This window comes from Microtus pennsylvanicus, chromosome 2 (genome assembly GCF_037038515.1).
Source record: "Microtus pennsylvanicus isolate mMicPen1 chromosome 2, mMicPen1.hap1, whole genome shotgun sequence".
NCBI classification, from domain to species: Eukaryota; Metazoa; Chordata; class Mammalia; order Rodentia; family Cricetidae; genus Microtus; species Microtus pennsylvanicus.
In genome coordinates, this window is record NC_134580.1 from 138443125 (window position 1) to 138467254 (window position 24130).

The window sequence follows — 24130 nt, forward strand, 5'->3', positions numbered from 1 at the left end:
CCATCCTGAGGCTGCTGCACTGAGAAAAGGGCCCGTTCTGCTTCTGTGGGCATCAAATGAGCCCAACATTATGGGATTGGTAAAGGGTGTTTGGCCAGAGGAGATGTCTGACTCCCGGGCAAATGTGACAGGGCCCTGACTTTGAAGTGGTAACACTTTGCCACTCCAGGGTCCAGTCTGGATTAGCCACTGTCTGGGCATTTCTTCTGATCACCTAACCAACTGAGTCCACAGGGGAGGAAGGAGGACGTATTGAGTATCTGGACCAGAGCTGGGCCAGAGGATCTCTGCCAAGTTCCCAGAGAATATTCTCTGGACTGGCAGTGTCCAGGGAGACCTCTCAGGGTTTGGCATTCTCATACCCACCTCTCCTAGGCAGCAGCTGTGCTCGGCACCAGACAGGTACACGATCCCAGACAGCTATGCCTCTTCTGGCCAGCATCGTGGGCCTGGCAGGCCTTCTCCTCTGGACAGGCCACACAGTGGGGGCCTTAAGGATGCCCAACACCACACTGGTCCTGGGCCGACCCAAGAACATAGCTGTGTGGCCCCTGTCTGGCTTGGGGGTGCCCCGGTACCGCCGGAAACGCCATATCTCTGCCAGGGACATGAGCGCCTTGCTGGATTATCACAACCACATCCGGGCCAGTGTACACCCGCCTGCTGCCAACATGGAGTATATGGTGAGTCCAAAGCCTTCCCGGTGCACCTCTCAGCCAACACCAGTCTGCTCACTGTGGCTTGCAGTGGCTGGCTGACTTGAAAGTACTGGACCATCTGCCCGCCTAGCCCAAGCGAACGGAGACAATAAGCAATCCATTTGACAGATGCAGAAAGTAAGGTCGTGGCATAAATCCTCAGCGAATGGGCGTGTGTGGGGATGGAGAGAGAAGAATGCTATCTGTAAGGCATCTTTGCGCCCTGCCAGGCCTTCACATAACCCTCTTTCTTTCAAGACAGTATTTTATCTGTTTTCCAAAATGAAGGGATTGAGAGTCAGAGGACAGGTTTGCCTAAGGTCTCCCAGCCTGGATTGCAAGCCTGGTCTGCCTGCTGCTAAACTGGGAGTTTCAATTAACACAATATGCAGCCCAAGAATTTTGCCTCCACACTGGGAACCTGCAGGGGGTGGGAGACAATGGTGCTTTCCAGACCATCATCTCTCAGCAGAGCGGTGGCTTAACCCCCCCCCCCCCACCATTCATTCCCAGCCCCAGTGGAGGACAGGCAGGCACCAGTGTATCTTGGGTTGAGGAAGGCCAGGAGCCAAATCTCAGTGCAGGTTGGGGTGTCTTCTTCTGTCAGTCCTAATGTCCCTTAGCTCAGTCAGCCCCCAGGGTGGAGGCGGAAAATCCCCCTATCACAACTCCTCCCCAGGACCATTGTCCCCAAAGCCTGGAGAGACAGCCGTCAGCCCATACAGGCGTCTTTAGGAAAAGAGACAGCAGATAGGCCTCCTCCTGCCTAACAAGTGGAAAGGCGGCTCCCTTTCAGCATTCTCTGTGCACTAACTCCTTCATGAAGCCAGACACAGTGCTAAGCCTTTTCTGGATACCATGGAGAACCAGGCTTACTCCCTCAAGAAGACTACTTGTTTGGGATGGGGGGTGAGGGTGGCAAGAAAAACTAAAAGTCACCAACAAGATATAGAGGCCAATATCACATGTCAGGAGGCAATTGGGAAGGGTCCAGAACTGGATGGCAGGCAGCGGGGGTGGGGTGGACCGACTGCCATTTATCTGTTTGCTGACTCCTTCACTCATTTATGAATGCTGAAACTGCCACGCAGAAGGCCTCTAGTTCCCAAATAAATGACACATTAATTGAGCACCAGCGGTATGGGTGGCACTAGCCTCAGCAGGTGTTTACTTACTGCCTACGGTATAGAGCACAGGAAGCAAGCCAGCCACTCCCTCCAGGGATGCTGGGAGAAGCAAGCCAGCTACTCCCTCCAGGGATGCTGGGAGAAGCAAGCCAGCTACTCCCCCAGGGATGCCGAGAGAAGCAAGCCAGCTACTCCCTCCAGGGATGCTGGGAGAAGCAAGCCAGCTACTCCCTCCAGGGATGCTGGGAGAAGCAAGCCAGCCACTCCCTCCAGGGATGCTGGGAGAAGCAAGCCAGCTACTCTCCAGGGATGCTGGGAGAAACAAGCCAGCTACTCCCTCCAGGGATGCTGGGAGAGGCAAGCCAGCTACTCCCTCCAGAGATGCTGGGGAGGGTCGCACTGCTTCTACTTTGTTCCTTCTCTCCTTCTCTCTCTGCTTTCCCTAAAAAGCGGAGGCAGCAAAGGGGTGGGGTAGGGTGGGGTGGGGTGGGGTAGGGTGGGGTGGGGTGGGAGCTTCTTACGTCCCATTTCTCTTTTGCTCGGTGGCTTGTGCCTGCAGATCAGGGTGAGACTAAACGACCCTCACTCCTGAAACCTTTCTTCCAAGCACCAAGAAGGTCTGGGTCACGTCTGTCCCACATTCCCACATGCCCTGGGGTTGCCGTGAGTCATGCTTGTTTGACAGGTCATTTCCTTGCTAGACTGAGGCCTTGGTGCCAAAGACTATTGTTCAATATTTGCTGAGTGAACAAATACTAACACAGAGAATTCCAGGGAGTCACAGTTGGGAGGAAACTGGGTTTGAGGGTGTTGCTTGTTACAATTTTATTTATTTATTTTTATGTGTATGGGTGTTGGGCCTACATGAATGCCTGTGTACCATGTGTGTGCCTCGTACCCAGGGAGGTCAGAGGAGGCTTTGGATCCCCTGGAAGTGAAGTTACAAATGATTCTGAACCTTCATGTGGATATAGGGAATTGAACCCCGGTCCTCTGGAAGAGCTCTTAACGACTGAGCCATCTCTCTCCGGCCCTTAGTTTGGTTTTGAGAAAAGGTCTTGTCATCAGTGGAGAATGTTATTAGCTGTGTTTGAGTCCTCAAAGCTCAGCTGGTGGGAGACTTTAGCCAGACTCTGAATTGTAGGGTAAGGCTCTTCTCTCTTCCCACGTCTCCCAATTTTTCCCTGTCTCATGTAGTCCAGGCTTCTCTTAAACAGAGGAGGGTGTCATCCTCTAGAACTGGAATTATAGGCAGTTGTGAGCTGCCATGTGGGTGCTGGGAACCAAACCCAGGTCACCAGTAAGTGCTCTTGTTCTCTGAATCATCTCTCCAACCCTAGGAACTAGTATTTCTTTTAAAAGAGATAACCCTGCCCCCCAGCTATAAACTGTGAAGAATTTCCACACTGGACATTTATATAACTACGAAGAAGGTTAAGGAGGGGGTTTAATAGGCATTGATGTAGAAGAATCACCAAGGTCACCTGTCTTGTCAAATGAAGAATTGACTATAGAACCGAGCTTACACAGCCATTTGTGCTCTATATGTCTGGATTACGGGGAGTATTTCTGGTTGGAGACTGTTGGGGAAGGGTACAGGCGTGATGAGAGATGTAGAATGTCCCACTTTGCCTTCTGTTGATGTCATATATATAGATAGATATAGATATCCATCTGTTTTTGCCTCTTGAATGCCAGGATTAAAGGTGTGCACTTCCATGTCCTGTTTTCATTATTTTTAATCTTAGATTTTTTTACGTGTTTTCAAGCTTTTAAAAGAGGTCTTGAATTCAATTTTTAAATGAGAATACTGCAAACTTAGAATCAATGATTCTTCTTCATTCTGGGCTCAGTCACACATAGGAAGTGCTGATAACTATTAAACAAATGCCCCAGGATTCCAAGCAGAGCTGAGGACTTTATCTTTGAGGTCTAGTGAGGAAGAAAGAGCACAGGGCCCTGGGCCAGAGACCTGAGCATAGACTCTGGCTCAGCTATGGATTTGTGCTTGACCGCGGAGTCAAAGTCTTTGAACCTCTGTTTTCTGATCTCTACGTGGGTGTGTTGATCTCGGGAGACTGAGGAAGCACGGTGCCAGGTAAGTGGGCTTGTTTGCACCCCGCTTTGGTCATGGTGGTTCTTTACCCTGCAGCAAGTTCCTGGTCGTTCTTTCATCAGGTTTGGGATGAGCAGCTGGCCAGGTCTGCTGAAGCCTGGGCCACCCAGTGCATCTGGGCCCATGGGCCCTCACAGCTGATGAAATATGTGGGCCAGAACCTCTCGATCCATTCCGGCCGGTGAGTGAATCTCTGCCCTTTCTTCATTCAGTCGTTGGACACATGGACGCCGAGTACTTACTCTGACCCCGTGCTACGCGCGGTGGTGGTTACTGGGATGAACCAGGCAGATGAACTCTGCACATATAGAAACTAACTCATCCATAGCTGCAATACTGGGCAGATAAACTGGAGCTCATGCTACTTGAGAGAGCAAGAATGGATAGGAAGACTCGCGTGCTTAATAAGGTGGTGAGGGCTGTGGGGAGAAGAACGAGGACAGGGGTTAGGAGGTGAGGACATAGGGCCCAGGAATGGCAATGGAACTGAACTGCCAGCCTGGCTTTTGTCACCAGGCCAGCTTCTGAGTCAGAACACGGGCGCCTGAGTTCTGAGGAAGTTTGACCTATGTTCCAAAACTTGGGGTCTCCTTTGACCTAGATTAGCTATTTCTAGACTTGTGAGTTTCATAAGACAGTAACAAGGGCTGAGGAGACGCTCCAGTAGTGAAGTGTTTGTCTGGCAAGCACAAGGACCTGTGCTCAATCCCCAGAACCCACAAAGAGCCGAGCACAACAGCGCATGCCTGTAACCTTAGCCCTGGGGAAATAGAGGCAGGAAGATCCCTGGGGATCACTGGCCAGGCAGATTTTTTGGCCAGTGAGAGACTCTACCTCAAAAGACAAGGTAGATGGCATCTAAGAAATGATGCCTAGGTTTGACTTCTGGCCTCCACATGTAGACACATGCCTCACACGAACACATGTGTGTGCACACAGACACACACATAAACATTTAAGAGACGGTCATATGTCACAGTTTTATTCAACCAATTGAGGACATTAGGAAAACACGGCCCTCCCCATCCTATCGGTTTGCCATGCCCTCAGACGGATCAGGGTTGGTCCCGACGATTGAGTTTCTGGCCCCTCTGGGCCCTTCTGCACCTTTGCATGTCACCAACTGGTTGGAGCCAGTGCCAAGCTTGGGGATTGTGACTGGTCTCTCGGAGCCCTGCAGAACTGACCTCAGTGACCGGGTCATTCCTCAAGCTCACACACGCTCTCCCACAATGAGCTTCTTCACTCTGCTGCACTCTCCGCGGCCTGATGGCCAGCCGTTCTGAAACTCACCGAGAAAGGGTGTGAAGAGCGGAGGCACAGTCGCACTTTGCCAGTGTGACTACTCCCAGGCCACCCCTGTCTGCTCTTTGGCCCACGCCTGCCTGTTCAACATAATGATGAAGAGTAAGATAAAATACCAGTGGGCAGTCCAGGAAAGGAAAGCTGACGGTAATACACACATACACAGACACACACACAATTTAAAATAAGTCTTTTTAAAAAAACATTTTACATTTATGTGTATATGTGTTTGTCACATGCACTCTGGTGCCCTGAACTTGGATCTCTGGGAGAGCAACCAGTGCTCTTGACCTCCGTGCCACCTCTCCAGCTCCAACATTTAATCTTTTTTGTTAAAACTGAGACTAAGAGAGATAGGGAGAGCCAGCTGTAGAGGCAACACTTTTAATCCCAGCAGTCTGGAGGCAAGGGCAGGCCAGTCTCTGTGAGTTCAAGGCCAGCCTGAGCTACAGAGACAGACGCTGTCTCAAGAAAGGGAGCCTCCGTGAGAGGGATGGTGAAGGGCAGCAGAGAGCCTCCTCAGGGAAGTCATCCGGGAAAAAGCCCAGAGTAAGTCCAAGAACTGAAGGAACATCCGACTTTTGTAAGTTTGAGGGGACCAGCAGGAAGTTTCATGTGGTTTAATTCAGCACAGCCTCAAGTTCCAGCACAAGACTGCTTCTAAACTCTGTCCCAGAGAGAGTTGTTTGGGAGGCCTGATCTCCTCGGGCAGGTATGGAGAAAGTCCTCAGACCCTATCAGGTACTTCAGTCTGCAGAGAGCTTCCTGGGATAGCCTGATGGTCCTGCATGCCTCTCTTTCCCTAAAATTATAGTTGTGTCTGAAGTGTCACCACTGGCTCTTCACATAGCTCTACTGAGCGCCATGTGCCAAACACAGGTGAGCGCTTCGTCGCCCTCCTCAATCGCTCCTCAGACCATAACCCCTGAGGTAAGTACGACCTGTCTACATCCTACCATCTTACAGATGGGGGATGTGCCAGAGTATGAGGGGACTCACCAACAAGTTGGTGACTTTTCCATCCTCCCTTCACCGTCTTCCATGTTCTCGGCCTCCCCAGGTACCGTTCTGTGGTAGATCTCGTGAAGTCTTGGTCTGAGGAAAAGCGGTATTACTCATTCCCAGCTCCGAAGGACTGTGCCCCACACTGCCCTCAGCTCTGCAGGGGTCCTGTTTGCTCCCACTATACCCAGGTAACTCTGCCAGCCAGGAGTGCTGCTACTCAACAGAACCTGGCACCTCAGAGAGTAATGGGGGGCGGCAGAATGAGAATGAAAACACAGGCCCATGGGCTTCCTTTTGCTTCTTTCTGTAGACAGAGCCATTGAGTATCCCAAGCTGGTCTCTCACTCTGCATTTTCCTGTCTCAGCTTCCTGAGTGTTGGGACTATAGGCCAGCCCACCACTCCCAGTGTGTGCTGGGACTATAGGCCAGCCCACCGTTCCCAGTGTGTGCTTTCCTTTATGTAGACATTCCTGGAAAGCTGTGTAGACCATGCACTGAGATGAATTATATTGAAATACAAGCTCTCACAGGCTTTGAACTCAGAGACATCCTCCTGCTTCACCTTCTGAGATTACAGGCGTTATACCCTGCCATTGTATTGTTTTGAACATTCTGAGTATTTTCTGTTTCTCCAAACTCCTACTATCTGCTTTGTTCTACCACCGAGCTATACCCCAGCCCTTTCCAACTATCTTTAAAAAAAAAAACCAGCCAGATGTGGTGGTGCGTGCATCTAGGCTCAGCACTTGGAAGGCACTGTGAATTCAAGGTCAGCCTGGTCTACAGAGCAAGCTCTAGGCCACCCAGGGGTACATAGTGAGGTTCAAAACATAGTGAGTGTCTCAAAACAGCAGCAACAACAACAACAACAACAAACTCATAGGACATCATTACCTCCACCTTCCCAGCAAAGCGCAGAGGCACAGAGAGGGTCAGAGACTCAGGAAAACTCACACAGCAGGTGATATTGAGATGCTGATCCAAGCGTGTGTGATTCCAAAGTTTAACCTCCAACACTACAGTGGCTTTCAAAGGTTGTCACTAAGAGGAAAATCTTAAAAAGAAAAAATAAATGAAAGCGTATAGAAAACAGTAACGTATCACACACGATATGGATAAATATTGCTTTATACCATTCTTTGGCATGCTGGGTATACCCAAGGGCTTAGAACCACGAGGCATGAGCTCTACTACTGTGCTGAACCCCTGCTTCTTTCAGCCGGCTTCTGTACCCCCTGCACCTATTTCTCCATGTAGCAATATGAAACACATTCCTTACTGCTGGTTTCAGTTAAACGTTATTTTTGAAAAACATTCTATTGCAAAATAAATGTTTTGTTGTTGTTGTTGGCTTTTTTTTTTTTTTTGGTTGGTTGGTTGGTTGTTTTGGTTTTTTGAGACAGGGTTTCTCTGTAGCTTTGGAGCCTGTCCTGGAACTAGCTCTTGTAGACCAGGTTGGCCTCGAACTCACAGAGATCTGCCTGTCTCTGCCTCCCAAGTGCTGGGATTAAAGGCATGCACCACCACCGCCCGGCTCATAATAAATGTTTTAAGCCATCCTCCAACCCCTTAGGATAGGCAGACATGGTCTCTTCTACCGTCCTCCGGCTCCAGGCCCCAAGACTTCACCCAGTCTGTACTCCGCAGGAGTGGGGTCTAGTGACCATGCTTCCCAGGGTTCTCGGGCTCCTCTAACCTCGGCCTACCAGTCTCTGTGCTTCCACAGATGGTGTGGGCATCCTCCAGCCAGCTGGGCTGCGCCCTTCACACCTGCAGCAGCATCCATGTATGGGGCAGCACCTGGCATCAGGCTGTGTACCTGGTCTGCAACTACGCCATTAAGTGAGTACCGCACCAGGGTTCCTCCTGCTCAGTGCTCTAATGGTTTGGGCAATTTAAGAGACTCAATTGACAAAGCCTTTTGTCTGTTTGTTTGTTTTGTGGCACCAGAACTGGGTCTTATACAAGCTAGGCAAGTAGGCTACCTTTTAAGACACAGCCTAAGCCAAGAATCCTTCATCTGTGCCCAAGACATGGGCGTAGGGGACAGACAGAGAAAGGGCCGAAAGGTGGGTGAGGGGGTGGGGATTGTGGCCTGAATTGGCCCAGCTGCCCACCAAGTGGCTAATACTTCACCATAAAGCCGGCCTTTCACACCAACGCCAGGCATCGCTGAGCAAATAGGTGTAGTGCTAGCCCTCTGAGCTCACCCCAAGAAACAGCTAAGAGCACCTGCTCTTGGGAGGGCGGATTGGACGGAAGAGCAAAGACGAACAGAGCATGCGCAGCTCTCCCAGACTCACCCCGCAGCACGTAGGTAGGCAGGAGACCAGGAGCCATCTTTATACAAATCTAATGGAAACACGGGGAAATGGCAAGATAAGTTCCTATCCAGTATCAGAACGCAGCCTTACGGGCATTACAGAGTTTCAGCTCAAAATGAGAAAAAAAAAAAAAACCTGGTTTTTGTTGTTGTTTGTTTGTTTGTTTGTTTGAGACAGGTTTCACTCTGTTACCTAGACTGGCCTGGAACTCACTTCTTAGCCGAGAGTGGCCTCAAGCCTGCAGGGGATTAGACTCTGCCTCAGTTTCCCCAGAGCTGGGATTAGGACAGAACAACCCAGTTTAGCCATTATCTTTTTTTTTTAAAGCAGAAATTACCCTCAAGAGTTTAAACAAACAGAAACCAAACAACTTCTTTTGAGTTTATCATCCAGACCTCCCCACCCCAACCCTCCTCATTCTAGAGTCTATTTTCTTCCTTCCTTCCTTCCTTCCTTCCTTCCTTTCTTTCTTTCTTTTTTTTTTTTTTTTAAGACAGGCTCTTTTGTAGCACAGGCTGTCGTCAGATTCCCAGTGAAGATGATTGAACTTCTGGGTCCCCAGCCTTGACCTTCTGATTGTTGGGGTTATAGGTGAATTCCCTCCCCCCCATGCCTGGCTTCCAAGAGGATCCTTAAAAAATACAATTTATTATATCTGACACTAATCCTAATATCCATGGACATTCTGAAGAGCTCCATGGATGGGCGAAAAAAATGAATGAAGCCTGTTATGAAATCAGAAGCACATCCTTTCCTAAGCACTTGCCATGCCTGGTGGCGCTTGGTGTAATCTCAACACAATGAAGTAGGAGGCAGGAGGGTCAGTAGTAAATGGTCACCTAGGCTACATAGTGAGGTCCAGCCTGGGCTACAAAACGTCCAGTCTCAGAAGCAAAAACAAAACAAGCAACACATAAAACCAACCCAATTACTTTTTTGTGGGGAGGGGGAATGGAGGGTGGATTCCGTTTCCGGCTATAAGGAGTATTCGCTCGCTTAGACTGGAAAAAAATAAAAAGCCTTAGGAGTTGTAGATAACTGACAACAGACAGTAGGGCCAGAGATAAGATACGGGGGTAGCCTGTGGCAAGAGCAAGGAGGAAGAGAGAACGCTGTGAAGGGTCTCAGCCAGTTGAGGGGCAAGTGAAGTGTATACTAACCAAGCCTGCCGCTAAGGGCACTCTGGAATTGTTAAGATTTGTTTTATTTCATTGCTGCTTGTTGTTGTCATTTTGTTTTGTTTTTTGTTTGTTTGTTTGTTTGTTTGTTTGAGACAGGGTCTCTTTATATGGTCCAGGCTGGCCTGAAATTTGCCACATAGCCCAAACTGGCCTCAAACTCATAAATCCCCAGCCTCGGCCTCCCAAGTACTAGGATTACAGATGCGGACCACCTGCCTCCTAGCTAGGGCACAGCTAGTGATGAGATTCTGTAAGGCAGGACTCTGAGAACTATGGCTCATGGCCAAACCTAGCTTGTGGCCCATTTTAAATAAAGTTTTATTGAAACGTGGGGTTACAATTCCTTTATCTCTTCTCTACAGCTGTTTTCATGTCACAGAGACACAATAAATCATACTTAAAGTTTTAGTAAAATATAACATAAAAGATACCATTGAGTCTTTTTTAAGTGAAGAATTCAGCGACAATTATTACCATAATATTGTGCAAGCATTGCCATTTTATTTATCTCTATTACAGTCATTTGTTTGTAGGGGTGGTATCCACACACCTCAGTGCACAAGTGGAGGCCAGAGGAAAACCTCTTGGAGTTGATTCTCTCCTTCTACCATGTGGGTCCTGGGGATTGAACTCAGGTCCCTGGGCTTGGCGGCAACTGCCTTGACCTGCTGAGGCATCTTGCTGGCTCTGTTGTTTCTTTTGAGACAAGGTCTCACGTAGCCCCAGTTGGCTTTTACCTCATTAATTAGCAAATGTTGATCCTGTTCTAATCCCCTCACCTCCAAGTGCTGGAATTATGGACCTGTGGTACTGGGAACTGAACCTGGGGCTTTGTACATGCTAGGCAAGCTCTCTATCAACTATTTATCCATCCCTTCTAAACTTTTCCCTTTTCCGTCAGCCCGGAGAAATCTCTATACCATTAGGCAATAGTTCCCTATTCTCTTCCGTAAAAGGTGGAGGTCTTTTGAGAGGGTAGCTCTACAGCTGAGTACCTAGATTAAGCCTTGAAGACGCGGAGGGTCGTGGCCTTAATGAGGCTCCACGAGGGGCTACTCATGCCTCGTTATCCTCATCAGCTAATTATCAAGCTCCCATTTGCACAATATACATATAGCAAAGGGGTTTTTTCCATGGGTCATTTCACATCATTTTCATAGACACTGTCTCATTTATCTTATTCAGAGAATAATATCAGTTTCCAAGAAACGAAGTGGCTCAGTCTGTCACCAGGATGAGAACTCAGGACCAGAACCCAAATCTGCCCCCTCCAGGGAGACTGGGAGAAGGCGAGAAAGCCAACCCTTATAGAATGTCAGTATTTTCCAAGGACAGTGATGCTGTGCTCATATGCACAGGTTGTATTTGTGCTGTTGTCTGCATCCCTATGGAGGAGAGACCTGCTGGGTTTGCAGAGAAAGAAACCAGGGCTTACAGAAGTGCCATGTTCAAGGTCCCATGCACAGTGGACCCCAGGGTGGAAATGTGGAAATCTGTGAAGGCTATTTCACCTAAACATTCCCTAATGTTGTTTCCCCTGGGCCTGTTCTTTTGTAGGGGCAACTGGATTGGGGAGGCGCCCTACAAGACTGGGAAGCCATGTTCTGCCTGTCCCTCCAGTTACCAAGGCAACTGCAACAGCAACATGTGCTTCTCTGGACTCAAATCCAACAGGCTCCCATGGATCTAAACTAACCCAATCTTTTGGTGTCCCTGGTTGGGCGTGCTCCCTCCTCAAAGTTGAGAGGGAAACAGGGGTTGGGCAACCCTACAGTTCTTTATAAACTCCTTTTCTTAAATGTCCAGTACATGCCAAAGGTATCTCCTCTCCCTTCCTTAGTAAAGTCTTTCTTTTCTATAATATCTAGGGAAAAATGCTTTTTTTTTTCTTTTTGGTTTTGTTTTGTTTTTGTTTTTCAAGACAGGGTTTCTCTGTGTAGACCTGGCTGTTCTGAAACTCACTCTATAGACCAGGCTGGCCTTGAACTCAGAGATCTGCCTGCCTTTGCCTCTAAGAGTGCTGGGATTAGATTTATACCACTATGCCCAGCAAGACCTGCCTTTTTTATTTGCCTGATTCTCTGGAGCGAGGGCTACTGGGAACAAAATAGGAAGCTTCGTCTGTGACTCTGAAGCTTCTAACCCAAGACTGTCCACCTAGCGAAAGGCTTTTGTCAAACATTCTCAACCTGGGGCTGTAGCTCAATGATACTTGCTTGCCTAGCAAGCACGGGCCCTGGCACTGCACAACCCTGGCACGGTGGTGTCCGCCTATGATCCCAGCATTCAGGAACTGGAGTCAAGAGGATTAGATGCTGAAGGCCACCCTCAGCTACACAGCAAGTTAAGGATAACAACCGAAAATGACAGCAATGAAACAGCTTTCACCTAAGTCTTGCCTCCAGCCATCTAAATCCAGCCTTTCTGCCAGCCTTCCGGGACTGATGATTTCCTCCTAGGTTGGATAAATTTCAGGTCCTAACGATTTTTGTTTGTTTGTTTGTGCATATCATATCCCCACCCTTGGTACACTTTCTAGAATGACCATAGGGTCCAGCCTTGTCTCATACATAATTGAGTTTGAATTCATACTTTTTTGACCTTCCTGGAGCCTCTCCAATGAAACAACACAACCCCAAGTTGGCCAAGGAACAATTTCTGCCTCTGACAATCTTCTCTGTAGCACTCTGTCTGCCCTGCTGTCTCCCTCTGCCCATCCCTGCACTCCCTCTGCCCTGCTCTGCCTCCCTCTGCCCTGCTCTGTCTCCCTCTGCCCTGCTCTGCCTCCCTCTGCCCTGCTCTGCCTCCCTCTGCCCTGCTCTGCCTCCCTCTGCCCTGCTCTGTCTCCCTCTGCCCTGCTCTGTCTCCCTCTGCCCTGCTCTGTCTCCCTCTGCCCTGCTCTGCCTCCCTCTGCCCTGCTCTGCCTCCCTCTGCCCTGCTCTGTCTCCCTCTGCCCTGCTCTGTCTCCCTCTGCCCTGCTCTGCCTCCCTCTGCCCTGCTCTGTCTCCCTCTGCCCTGCTCTGCCTCCCTCTGCCCTGCTCTGTCTCCCTCTGCCCTGCTCTGTCTCCCTCTGCCCTGCTCTGTCTCCCTCTGCCCTGCTCTGTCTCCCTCTGCCCTGCTCTGTCTCCCTCTGCCCTGCTGTCTCCCTCTGCCCATCCCTGCACTCCCTCTGCCCTGCTGTCTCCCTCTGCCCTGCTCTGCCTCCCTCTGCCCTGCTCTGTCTCCCTCTGCCCATCACTACACAGTGTACTATTCCTTCTTCGCCTCTACAGACTGGTTCTCTCCCTTGCAATGTCATTTTCATTCCAATAAACCATTTCCCCTCTCCCCACCCCATCTCACCCAGAGATCATAAAACACAAAAGTCCTTTTGTCTGTAGAGATAGTAAAATTTCCTCCTTCAGACCTTGCCCTCTTGCTGTGGGGCCCACTCCCTGTGAACTAGAGAGGGCTCCATTCAAAGAAAGAGCTCAGACTGAACAGAAAATTCACCCCTTCACTCAGAGCCTCTGTGAATTGCTGGAACAACGGAGTCTTCTCCCTGATCGTCTCCACCAGGCCTTGACTGGCGCATGTCACTCTTATCCCTTTCCAGGACCAATACAGCCCTTTGGTCTCCGGCCATGGCTCTTAGTGAATCCCCTTTCACTTCCAGGGGTGAGAAATCAAGCGAAGAAAATGGGGTTGGGTGAGAGTGGTTGAGGGTAGCGGGGCTCTGCCTGAAGTAGGGAGGGGGTGGGCAATCCGCAGCAGCACAGGTGTGGGTTTTATTACTCTGCTTGGCAGAAGAGAAAGTGTGACGGTTTCCAAAAGCTGGAAGTGAGTGAAAGAAGGCCAAGGATACAGCTGCAAGTTTATTATTCCAGATAAAAGCCTTGTGCTGGGGAGATAGCTCAGCTAGGGGAGGGCTTCCCTGGAAAGCAGGAAGCCCAAGGATCCATCCCTCGTATCAGATAAATCCCCATCCTGTAATCCTAGCACACAGGAGAAGTAGGTGGGAGAATTAGTTCAGGGTTACCCTTGGCTACAGAGAAGTTTCAAGATTTCCTATATATCCCATTCACAGATGTGAATACATTCCCCCATTATCCATGACAATGGGAGTTTTCATTTTAATTAATTTATTTTTATCTGATGTATATGAGTGTTTTGACTGCACACATGTATATAGATATATGCATAACTGTGAGCCTGGTGCCTACAAGAGAGTGTCAGGTCCCCAGGAACTAGAGTTATCAGACAGCTGTGAGCTGCCATGTGCTGGAGCCAAACCTGGGTCCTCTGTGGCATGGGTGCCCTTAACCACAGATCCATCTCTCTGGCCTCTCTCTCCTTTTATGAAGGGATGGTTGTGCCCCAGAAACACGAGGGCTGTGAGCTAGAGGAGAGGGTGCCTGGTACTGACAAGGCTTGAAAGAACACCTCACACGCGTGAGCGTGTGTGCGAGCGCATGTGTGTGTGTGATGGCCCATGTTAGGGAAATAGGCAGGGGACAAACCATGAAAAGCAGTTTTAGGGCTCCATCAGGGAGTACTGAAGAGGAATGTTAAATATTAAATCCCATCCCTGCAGACAGAAGCAGGCCGAGCTCGGTAAGTTCAAGGCCAGCCTGGTCCTCACAGCAAATCCTAGGTCTGCGACCTTCTCAGGGGTTTTTGTTTCGTTCCAGCATGAGTGGTTGGCTCAGTGTAGACAGGAAGAAAGCGAGATACTCAAGTCCTTCCTGGCTTCGAGCTTCCTCGGGGAAGGGACTGGGAGGGAAGCAGAGTGGCTAAAGTAACAGTAATCTTAGAGATTTAACCCGGATGAGAACTCCGGAGGCTGAGAATGGAGATGAGCGGTACCCGTCAGTGACAAGTAGGTAGTGCTTTCTTGGAAATGGCTGGAGAAGTGCCCAGAAGAAGAGGCTGAGGAAGGGTTAATCAGCTAGCTGGTTTGGGAGGTGTGGCAACCCATCGTGGAGAAATTACCATAAGGAAACAGAAGAATTTAGCACAAAGAATCACCAAGAAAATGGTGGAAGCTGGGGTCTCTCATTCCTCTGAGTTTCAAATTTGTCTTTTGAAAAGTGTTTTAACATGAGATGATCTAGACTAGAGAATCCCAAGGCAGGCCGGGAGCTCCAACAATGAGCCAAATGAAATGAGGTGTTAGCGAAAAACAAAAACAAAGAACCAGGTGGTGGGTTGTCATGTGCGAGAGGTCTCAGACCAGACTGCAGACTTCCACAGCGGGTTGCCTGTGGAGTAGGACCGGAGGCCAGCAGAAGGCTGTACACCAGCTGGTCCATCCCAGACAGCACCTACCTTTGACTATGATGTGATTAAGGTTCGTCTCTTCCGTTACTCCACAAATTCCATATTGAGAAGGTGATGTCTGCTTGACCCATTTTTACATCACTGTTTAACACAGAACGCCGCTCATGCAGGTACTCAGGTGGCCTGAGAGATGAGTGGCAAACCAGAGCCGTGACCCCAGATCTTCTCTGCACCCAGTGTGAGACTCCAGGCAAGCAACTTCTTGAGGCAAGCCTCACTGTCCTTTATTTATTTACTTTTAGGTTTAGTTTATGTGTATGGGTGTTTTACCTGCACGTATGTCTGTATGTCACACGCGTGCCGGTGCCTGTAGAGACCAAAAGAGGGCATTGGGTTTCCTGGAACTGGAGTTACAGATAACTGTGAGCTGCCATGAGGGTGCTGGGAATACAGCCCGAGACCCTCAGGAAGATCAGCCAGTGATCTGAACCACTGAGTTATCTCTCTAGCCCCCTCAAACTCCTTTATCTCAAGGTTTAATTAATCCTAGCAATGCCTATGTTCAACTCCCAGCATCCAGTATGGTGTGCAATAAATGTAATTCTCCACCCTCCTTCCCCCTCTACCCCTCCCTCCACTTCCCCTCGTTTTTCATGCACTCGTCACACCCATAGTCCAGAGCCATAAAACTCCACCCATCACGGACTCAACTCCCCAGGCCCCGCTCAACCCCTTCTCCCAAGTTGCAGGGCTGATGTTTCCAACATCTGGCTTCAGGTTCTCCTAACCCCAGAGTCCAGGACTGGGGCCTGAGTGGACCTCAGGTCTAGCCAGGTTGCCGTTGCCATGGCAAAAGCGACAATCCCCAGCCACAGGTTCCCTAAGTGACTGGTTACTCTTTAACGTATCCACCCACCTTGGGTGATTAGAAGAATCAATAAGATAACCGGGCGGTGGCAGCTGGCTGTGCTCACTGCCTTCCTGGTGGACCGGCTCCCGGTAGCCCCTCTGCTGCGGTGTGTGGGCTCCAGCTCCTCCATGCCCCCCAGTGTCCAACTGGGTACTCTTGGTCATGGTCAGTGTGAACGCGCCCCTCGGGGCTCCAGTGGCGAGTCCTTATGGTAAGTAAAGCCAACCTCTGGGGCTGGGAGATGAATGGACAGGGTAGGATCATGGTCAGGCTATGGAGGCTATGGGACAACCCCACGTTTCTGATGGGCTCCAAGACCCTAGACCCTTCAGGGGTTCTTTTAGAATAACTAGAATCTCAGAAGAAGCTGGGCCTTGCTCATTAAGGTCTCTTGACAGGACCGTGGCCGTGTGGGCAGACCTGGGAGGGGCTGCAGAAGCCTGCGGCCAGGGTTTGGTGCTTTTCAAAGAAGGCTTTTCTGAGAGCCAACACCCAGGGAAACTTTCCGTAATTCTGTAGAAAGCAGGGGTCCCCAGACAGATACTTCAGTGGTGGTTGAAATCCCTTGAAAGTGGTACTGAGCCTGACTGTGCAGCCAGCTGGGGTGGGACCTTGGCAGATGAACCCCAGGGGACAATTGTTGGTTTCTCTACCCTCCCTGGGGATAAGGTCGATCTTGCATTGGGCATGTGAAGCTGGGGAAATGTGGTACCCACCGACTGCAGAGGCTTTGGGTGACCAGCAAATGGGGATGGTGTGAATTTATAATGGAATGTGGACCCATTGTTGAAGAAAAGGAATGCAGATGTGTGTGCAGACAGAAAGTCTCGGTTGCGGCAAAAACCTGCGGATATTTCTGATAGCAAAACGGATGTGGTCCTATATATGTACACATGGGTTTGTATTTGCATAGAAAATTCCGTGGGAGGACACAAAGGGAGTGGTGACAGTTTTGTTTCTGGGGAGAGAGATCCAAGAGAATGTTTTCCTCTTGAGGCACATTCTAGATTAAATAATAATAATAATAAGTTGGTGTATTTTACGGAGCTAAATTACATGTGCACATATATACAGAGCTTGGCCACTGGAATGCTATGCATCTTGGCTCTGTTGCTAGCCATAGGATGATTGTCTGAGTCCTTGAATGTCTCTGTGCCTCCACTGTTTTCTTTGACATGGAGACAAAGTTAGAGCCATGGATCCATAGGGCCACATGGAGGCAAGATGTAAAGCTCATGACATCACACAGACTCAGTAAATATTATTTAACATCATTCTTTTAAAAAAATATGCATTTATTTGCCTGCTTATTATTTGTGTGTGTACATGCTTGCATCATAATGTGCCAATGGAGGCCAGCACATCCGTTAGGAGTTGGTCTTCTCCTTCCATCATGTGGGTCCCAGGGATCAAACTTAGGTCATCAGCCTTGCCAGCAAGTACTTTACCCACTGAACTGTGCCATCAGGCTCTCGATGTCATGCTTAGCAGAGGCCAGAAGACCAGTGACTTGTCAGGGACTGTCACTTCTGGCTTGTCTCGGATTCTTTGCTTTAACTCACTACTAAGCAGAATGTGACACCATGGAAGTAGCAGAAGCTTAAGAATCAATGGCTTGGGACCCATCCCACATACAATCAGTATGACCTTGGAGGAGTCACTTCCCTCTCTGAACCAGCTTCCTCTTTTGTAAATGGAGCCAATTTCACTGGATTGGAGATTACAGGGGCATAGTTGAAGAGCTAGAGTTACTTTAATTCATAGTTGTGAGATTTGGTTAAACCTATAGCCAGAGGAATTGATTCTGAAAGGGAGCAGTGTTGTAGGAGGATACTTGTTGGTTCCCGATTGCTCAGCCCAGAAATAATCACACAGAAACCATATTATTTAAATCACCGATTGGCTCTAGCTTCTTATTGGCTAACTCTTACATCTTAATTTAATCCATCTTCATTAATCTGTGCATCACCATGAGGTTGTGGCCTACCAGCAAAGTTTCTGTGTGTCTGTCTCAGGCGGCAGCGTGTCTGTCTCAGGCAGTGGCTCCATGGCTTCTCTCTGACTCTGCCTCCTTTCTCCCAGCATTCAGTTTAGTTTTCCCACCTAGCTCTTTATGCCCTGCTCTGCTACAGGCTCAAAGCAGTTTCTTTATTAACCAAGTGTATTCACAGCGTACAGAGGGGAATCCCACACAGGGCAACACTCGGCTTTGCAAACTATAACTTTTCCATTAGCATTGGCTAAAGGTGAAGGAGAGGCCCACAGAGTCCTCCTAAAGGATAATGTAGTAAGAACACCACTCAACAGCATCTCTGTGTCTCCCAGGTCCATACTTCAGAAAATGTTCATTGTCGCCGGGTGGTGGTGGTGCACGCCTTTAATCCCAGCACTCAGGAGGCAGAGTCAGGCGGATCTCTGTGAGTTCGAGGCCAGCCTGGTCTACAAGAGCTAGTTCCAGGACAGGCACCAAAAACTTCAGAGAAACCCTGTCTCGAAAATCAAAAAAAAAAAAGAAAAGAAAAAGAAAATGTTCATTGTCCTTTCTCTTTAGATTCTTTGCAGTGTTTACCATGTGCTGGTATCCAACATAGAGTTTCCAGCATAGATAGATGGGTGGATGGGTGGATGGATGGATGGATGGATGGATGGATGGATGGATGGATGGATGGATAGGTGGATGTTTGGATAAATGGATAGCTAAATGTATGTATAGATAAATGGATAGATGGAGAAATGATAGATGGATGATGGATGGTTGCATGAATAGCTATATGTGGATAGTTAGATAGGTAAATAAATGGATATATGGATAAATGGAGGATGGATGAATGGATGGATGGATGGATGGTTGCATGAATAGCTATATGTGGATAGTTAGATAGGTAAATAAATGGATATATGGATAAATGGAGGATGGATGAATGGATGGATGGATGGTTGAATGAATAGAAGTGTGGTTGAATTGATGTGTGAATGGCTATATGGACAGTTGGATGGAAGGAAGGATGGATAGTTGGATTGATGGATAAGTAAATGGATGGTTGAGTGGATAGTTGGATAGATTCATAGTTGGGTGAATGGCTATATGGACAGTTCAGTGGTTAAGTAGTTAAATAAATGGATGCTTGGATAAATGGATGATTGATGGACAGATGGTTGGGTGGATGGGTAGACAGATGGATGGTTGAATGGCTGAATTATGGTTTGATGACTAGACAAGTGGGTAGTTGAATGGCTATATGGTCAGATACTTGGTTGTGTGGTTAGATAAAATTTATGGATGTATGGATAAGTGAATGGTTGGATAGATGGATGATTGAATGTATGTATGAGTGGATGAATAGTTGACTGAGTGTATGCATATGTCTGTGTATATATATATATATAATATGTATCGATCGATATTCTTTATTGTCTCATTTAATGATTGCAACAGTTATGTGAAATAAATAATATTGCTGTCTCTGAGAAAAAACAAAAAACTAAGATTCGAGATTTTTAAAAATAAATCTTATTTGAGATATGATATAATCAGCTGTTGTCAATCCTCTTGGCCAGGCCACAGATGTGATTTCTTAGGGAAAGGGGGGCTCCAATGCCCAGAGTCACAGTATACATCACCCACCCCACAACAACAAAACAAACAATTTAAAAAAAACACCGTTGTCCCAGGATGGTGACTCATTTGCAGTAGCATGTATGTGGGGGTGGGGGTAGCCTAAAACCCCATTTTATGATAAAAAATAATAAATCCAAGTTAGCATCCCAGATCTTTCTTTTTCTTCAAGCTGCACGGTTAGCTCGCCTGAATTTTAGAGTGCTCATCTATAAAGTGAACTAGGGAAACCTGCTGGGAGACTCTGAGAAGAGTTCTCATTCTGGAAAAAGAAAAAAAAATACTTAGAGGACGACCCTTATATTTAGGTTAGCTCGGCAGAGGCAGTGAAGAGCTGGGCCTTGCAGACCAGCGCTGGACACATGAGTGCTTAGACCCAGGTTGTTTCCTGGTTTGAGCCTTAGCAGGACAGTCTCTTTGGTGGGACGACAGCAGATGGACTTGGACTTCTGAATGTCCAGTCTGTCCACAGCACACTTGATTTTCCCTCACACTAGTAAGAGACAGTCTCTCTGATCAGATAGTTGATGTGAATTGAAGCATCCGTCCCCTGACTAGACCATAAACTTGACGAGGTCAGGGACATCGGCGGTTTGTTTGGCTTTGTGTTGTAAAGTCTCACATGATGACTGGCACAGAGAAGCATTTGTTGGATAAATCCACCAGAAAGGTTTGAACAAAGAGATCCAGAATGGTGACCCTCAGTGTCAACCAGCTCTGGGCACTTCTTGTCCTTTCTGTCAATCTCCCTGTGTTGACTTTTGTATCTTGTGTCTGTCCCAGTCTAGACCCAAAGTGGCTATCATGATGATCTTTCTATGCCTGAGACCAGGGGAAACTGGAAGAGTTTCCCTCAGTATACTTGGGGTTCTACCCACCCTCCACTTTGCTGGGTTTTTTTTTTTCACTAATATTTTTCAATTAAAAAAAATCAAGTTTCAAAAAACAAAAGGCTGGGCATGGTGGCACACACCTTTAATCCCAGCACTCGCGAGGCAGAGGTAGGTAGATCTCTGTGAGTTTGAGGCCAGCCTGGTCCACAGTCTACAGAGCAAGTTCCAGGATAGGTTCCAAAGCTACACAGAAACCCTGTCTCGGGGGAAACAAAAAAAGTTTCCTTAGAAATCTTTCAGCAGACTTTCCTAGATTAAGAGATTAAGAAAAATTCAAAGTCGGAAGTTCAGGATAGGCTCCAAAGTTACAGAGAAACCCTATCTTGAAAAAAACAAAAACAAACAAACAAACAAAAAGGCTCAAAGTCAAGGTGGGAAGATGTGGGAAAGTCAAGGCTGGTTTATCCCAGCCCTGCTCCTCTGTTACCGCAGGTTTCTGGACCTCAGCACTACCAGGATGTTGGCTGGACAACTGTCGTAGAGAGCTCTCCTGCAGTTGTAGGATGCTAGGCACCATCCTTGAACTCTACTGTTCTCACCAGAGACCAATCATGTGTCTCCCCATCAGCTGTGGCCACTGAAAGACTCTAGATTCTCAACATGTGTTCCCCCAGAATATACACCGCATCCATTACATGGGATCGGGGATAGCCACTGTGCAGTGTTGGCTACAGGGAGGATTGGTGTTGGCTGTAGGTGCCAGGGTCTAGCTCCTAACTGACTGTCCAGCTGTCCTGGGCAACTGTGAGGATAAGAGGCAGTGCTGTGCACATGGTGTAGTAATTTGACCCCTGGCTTTGTTTATTTTCTATCTTTGTTTCCCTTGATTATTACTTGGTCCCCTTAGTAATATATCATTCCTGTTACAGCTCTGACCTCTCCGAGGACCAGGTCTGAATTATCTGGTTCTTTTCTTCCCCCTGTATTTGCATGCTTTATACAACAGGTTTCTATGGGGGGGGGGGGCTCTGTGTAGTCTGAGAGACTAACTGAACGGATGAATCAGTGGGAAAATGGATGGGTGGATGGATAGGTGGGTGGGTGGATGGATAGATGGGTGGGTGGATGGATGGGTGGATGGGTAGATGGGTGGGTGCGTGGATGGGTGGGTGGGTGGATGGATGGATGGATGGATGGATGGATGAATGGATGGGTGGGTGGATGGATGGGTGGGTGGGTGGGTGGGTGGGTGGATGGATGGATGGATGGGTGGGTGGGTGGGTGGGTGGGTGGGTGGATGGATGGATGGATGGATGGATGGATGGATGGATGGATGGGTGGGTGGATGGGTGGGTGGGTGGGTGGGTGGGTGGATGGATGAATGGGTGGATGGGTGGGTGGGTGCGTGGATGAATGGATGGATGGATGGATGGGTGGGTGGATGGGTGGGTGGGTGGGTGGGTGCGTGGGTGGACTGAAATGGCCAGAATAGCAACACCTGCAAGTGCTTAGGACAGGAAAGGAGATAAGAGTCATTTAGCCCCTAACAACAGGTCTCCATTAGGGTAATAGACCTGTTTCTAAGTGTCAAATGAACCCTGAATTTTTCATGGGATAAAGGCCTCATCCTTTTGGCCAATTGCAGCAGCCTTGGGACAGAGGCCATTCTTAGAGGCACTCTGGGCAAGTGACTCTCTCACTTAAAGCTGTGCAAAGGTGGGCTCCTTCCTTCATCCCTCTGACTGACACTTCCAGGATCTAGTGGGGGATCTTGGCAGGTTCTCATGATGTAGCCCTAGTTGGCCTAGACTCAATATGTAGACCAGGGTGGTCTCCAAGTCACTGAGATTCACTTGCCTCCTCCTCTGGAGTGCTGAGGTCAAAGCTATGCACCACCACACACAGGTTAGGATTTTACTTTGTAGCCTAGGCTAGCCTAGAATTCACTCTATAAACCAGGCTGGCTTTAAGCATACAGCTGTCCTCCTGCTTCTGCCTCTTAGATCCGAGATAAGATAACAGAGTGTGCCACCATGTCCAGCTTCAATGTCTTTATTCAGTAAGTAAAACTTGGACTGTTTGTAAGGATTCCGTGAGCTAATGAAGGACAAAATGTAGTAATAGGAGCGGCAGGGCTGCGTCCCCAGCACCCTGGCCGCCCGCACAGCTAGCTTTACCTGAAATAATTACATGGACACTGTATTCTTTTAAACACTGCTTGGCCCATTTCTATCTAGCCTCTTCTCGGCTAACTCTCGCACCTGGACTAGCCCATTTCTAATCATCTATGTAGCACCGGTCTTACCGGGAAGATTCTAGCCTACATCCATCCTGGGTCGGAGCTTCATCACGTGCATATTCCGGGGAGCGGGGAGCATGGTCACTTCCTCTTCCTCCCAGCATTCTGTTCTGTTTACTACACCTACCTATGTTCTAACCAATAAAATGGGCCAAGGCAGTTCCTTTATTAGCCAATGACCTTCCTCCATCAACAAAAGGTACAAACTATAGCACATTTTGTTCCTTTGAGGATGATGGGCTGTAAGTTGAGAAGAACCCCATATGCTAGCCAACGACAGGGTCATGTCCAGTGTCTATGGATGCTCTAAGCTTTCTTTCCCAAAGCGTAGTCTTTTCCCACCAGTCTCGCAACCCCTCCACACATCTTTCCACCCTGCCTCAACATGGAAGCCTCTATGATTCAGGTTCATAAGCCTGGCTGGACATGAGAAGCTTCTCTGTTTTTAGTGTGTGTGTATGTGTGTGTGTGTGTGTGTGTGTGCGTGCGTGTGCTGTGCAAGTGTATGCATCTGTGCAAATGTGCATGAGTGCGTGCACTTGTGTGTATATGTATATATATGCATGTATATGTATGTGTGTGTACATGTGTGTGCATGTATACATGCACTCGTGTGAGTGTGTATGTCTGTGTGAATATGTGTGTATCTGTGCAAGTGTGCATGAGTGCATGCTTGTGTGTCCCCCCATGTGTGTGTGCATGTGTGTGTGAATGTGTGTATGCTCGCATGTGCATTTGTGTGTGTGTGTGTGTGTTGGGGGGTCCTGGTGTAACACAGAGCACTGTAGTACTCTTTGGGGTCCGTCCTCTCCTTCCACCTTGTTTGAGACCTGGTCTCTTCAGGATTCACTACTGCACATCAGACTAGCTGACCAGGGCCTCTTGGGAGATTCCTGTCTCTGTCTCCCATTTCCCCCGTGAGCATACTGGAATTACAGTTGCACACTGCTGCATATGGCTTTACATGGGTTCTAGGGATCCAAACCCCAACCCTCACAATTGAGCATCAAGGGCTTTATCCACTGAGCCATGTCCCCAACTCTACATCTGGAGAATGAGGATCTCCTGAAGTGAGTTCCAAGCATCTGTCATTTTTATTGAGGTTTAAATGTGATGTTTGACATCCCAGTCAGCTGGGATTTGGAAGCTATTGCCTCCCTTCCTGTCATGTAGCAAAGGGGAATGCATCCCCAGAATGCACCTTAAAGCCCACTAAACCCCTTACTTCGCCATGTTCTTGTTCATTCATGTCTTCAACAACTGTCTACCGGGGCAGTGGGGTACCAGACACTGTGTTAGGCATTGGGAACACATGGGAGACAAAATATGGTTTCAGAGCTTGGCTCCATTTGCTGGGATGGTGAACAAGCCAACAGGGACCAAGGAGAGAGCAGCCTGACATGGGCAGCAAACTCTGGGAACACAAGGACTCTTAGAGGAGAGGATGAGGGACCTC

The 24130-nt window shown here is 48.4% G+C and overlaps 2 protein-coding genes across 2 annotated transcripts in view; both read left to right on the forward strand.

Annotated features, from left to right (window-relative positions):
• Positions 1–422: 422 nt before the first annotated feature.
• R3hdml (R3H domain containing like) lies at positions 423–11447 on the forward strand. The gene is made up of 5 exons (XM_075963920.1): positions 423–683; positions 4004–4122; positions 6307–6439; positions 7979–8094; positions 11315–11447. Exons 1-5 carry the CDS (start codon positions 423–425, stop codon positions 11445–11447), a joined length of 762 nt encoding a protein of 253 aa, XP_075820035.1.
• Positions 11448–15769: 4322 nt separating this feature from the next.
• The window catches only part of Hnf4a (hepatocyte nuclear factor 4 alpha), a 64276-nt gene continuing 55915 nt past the window's right edge, over positions 15770–24130 (forward strand). Inside the window, exon 1 of the mRNA XM_075962973.1 lies at positions 15770–16137. Coding sequence (XP_075819088.1) covers positions 16089–16137 — 49 coding nt within the window. The 5' untranslated portion in view covers positions 15770–16088. The remainder of the gene's footprint in view (positions 16138–24130) is intronic.

What these genes read in the sequence shown, in the direction of transcription:
- R3hdml (XM_075963920.1), top strand. Translation starts at nt 423, where the DNA reads ATGCCTCTTCTGGCCAGCATCGTGGGCCTGGCAGGCCTTCTCCTCTGG. An exon ending in CTGCCAACATGGAGTATATG is followed by an intron (nt 684 to 4,003) that starts GTGAGTCCAAAG and finishes TTCTTTCATCAG; the next exon opens with GTTTGGGATGAGCAGCTGGC. An exon ending in TTTGCTCCCACTATACCCAG is followed by an intron (nt 6,440 to 7,978) that starts GTAACTCTGCCA and finishes GTGCTTCCACAG; the next exon opens with ATGGTGTGGGCATCCTCCAG.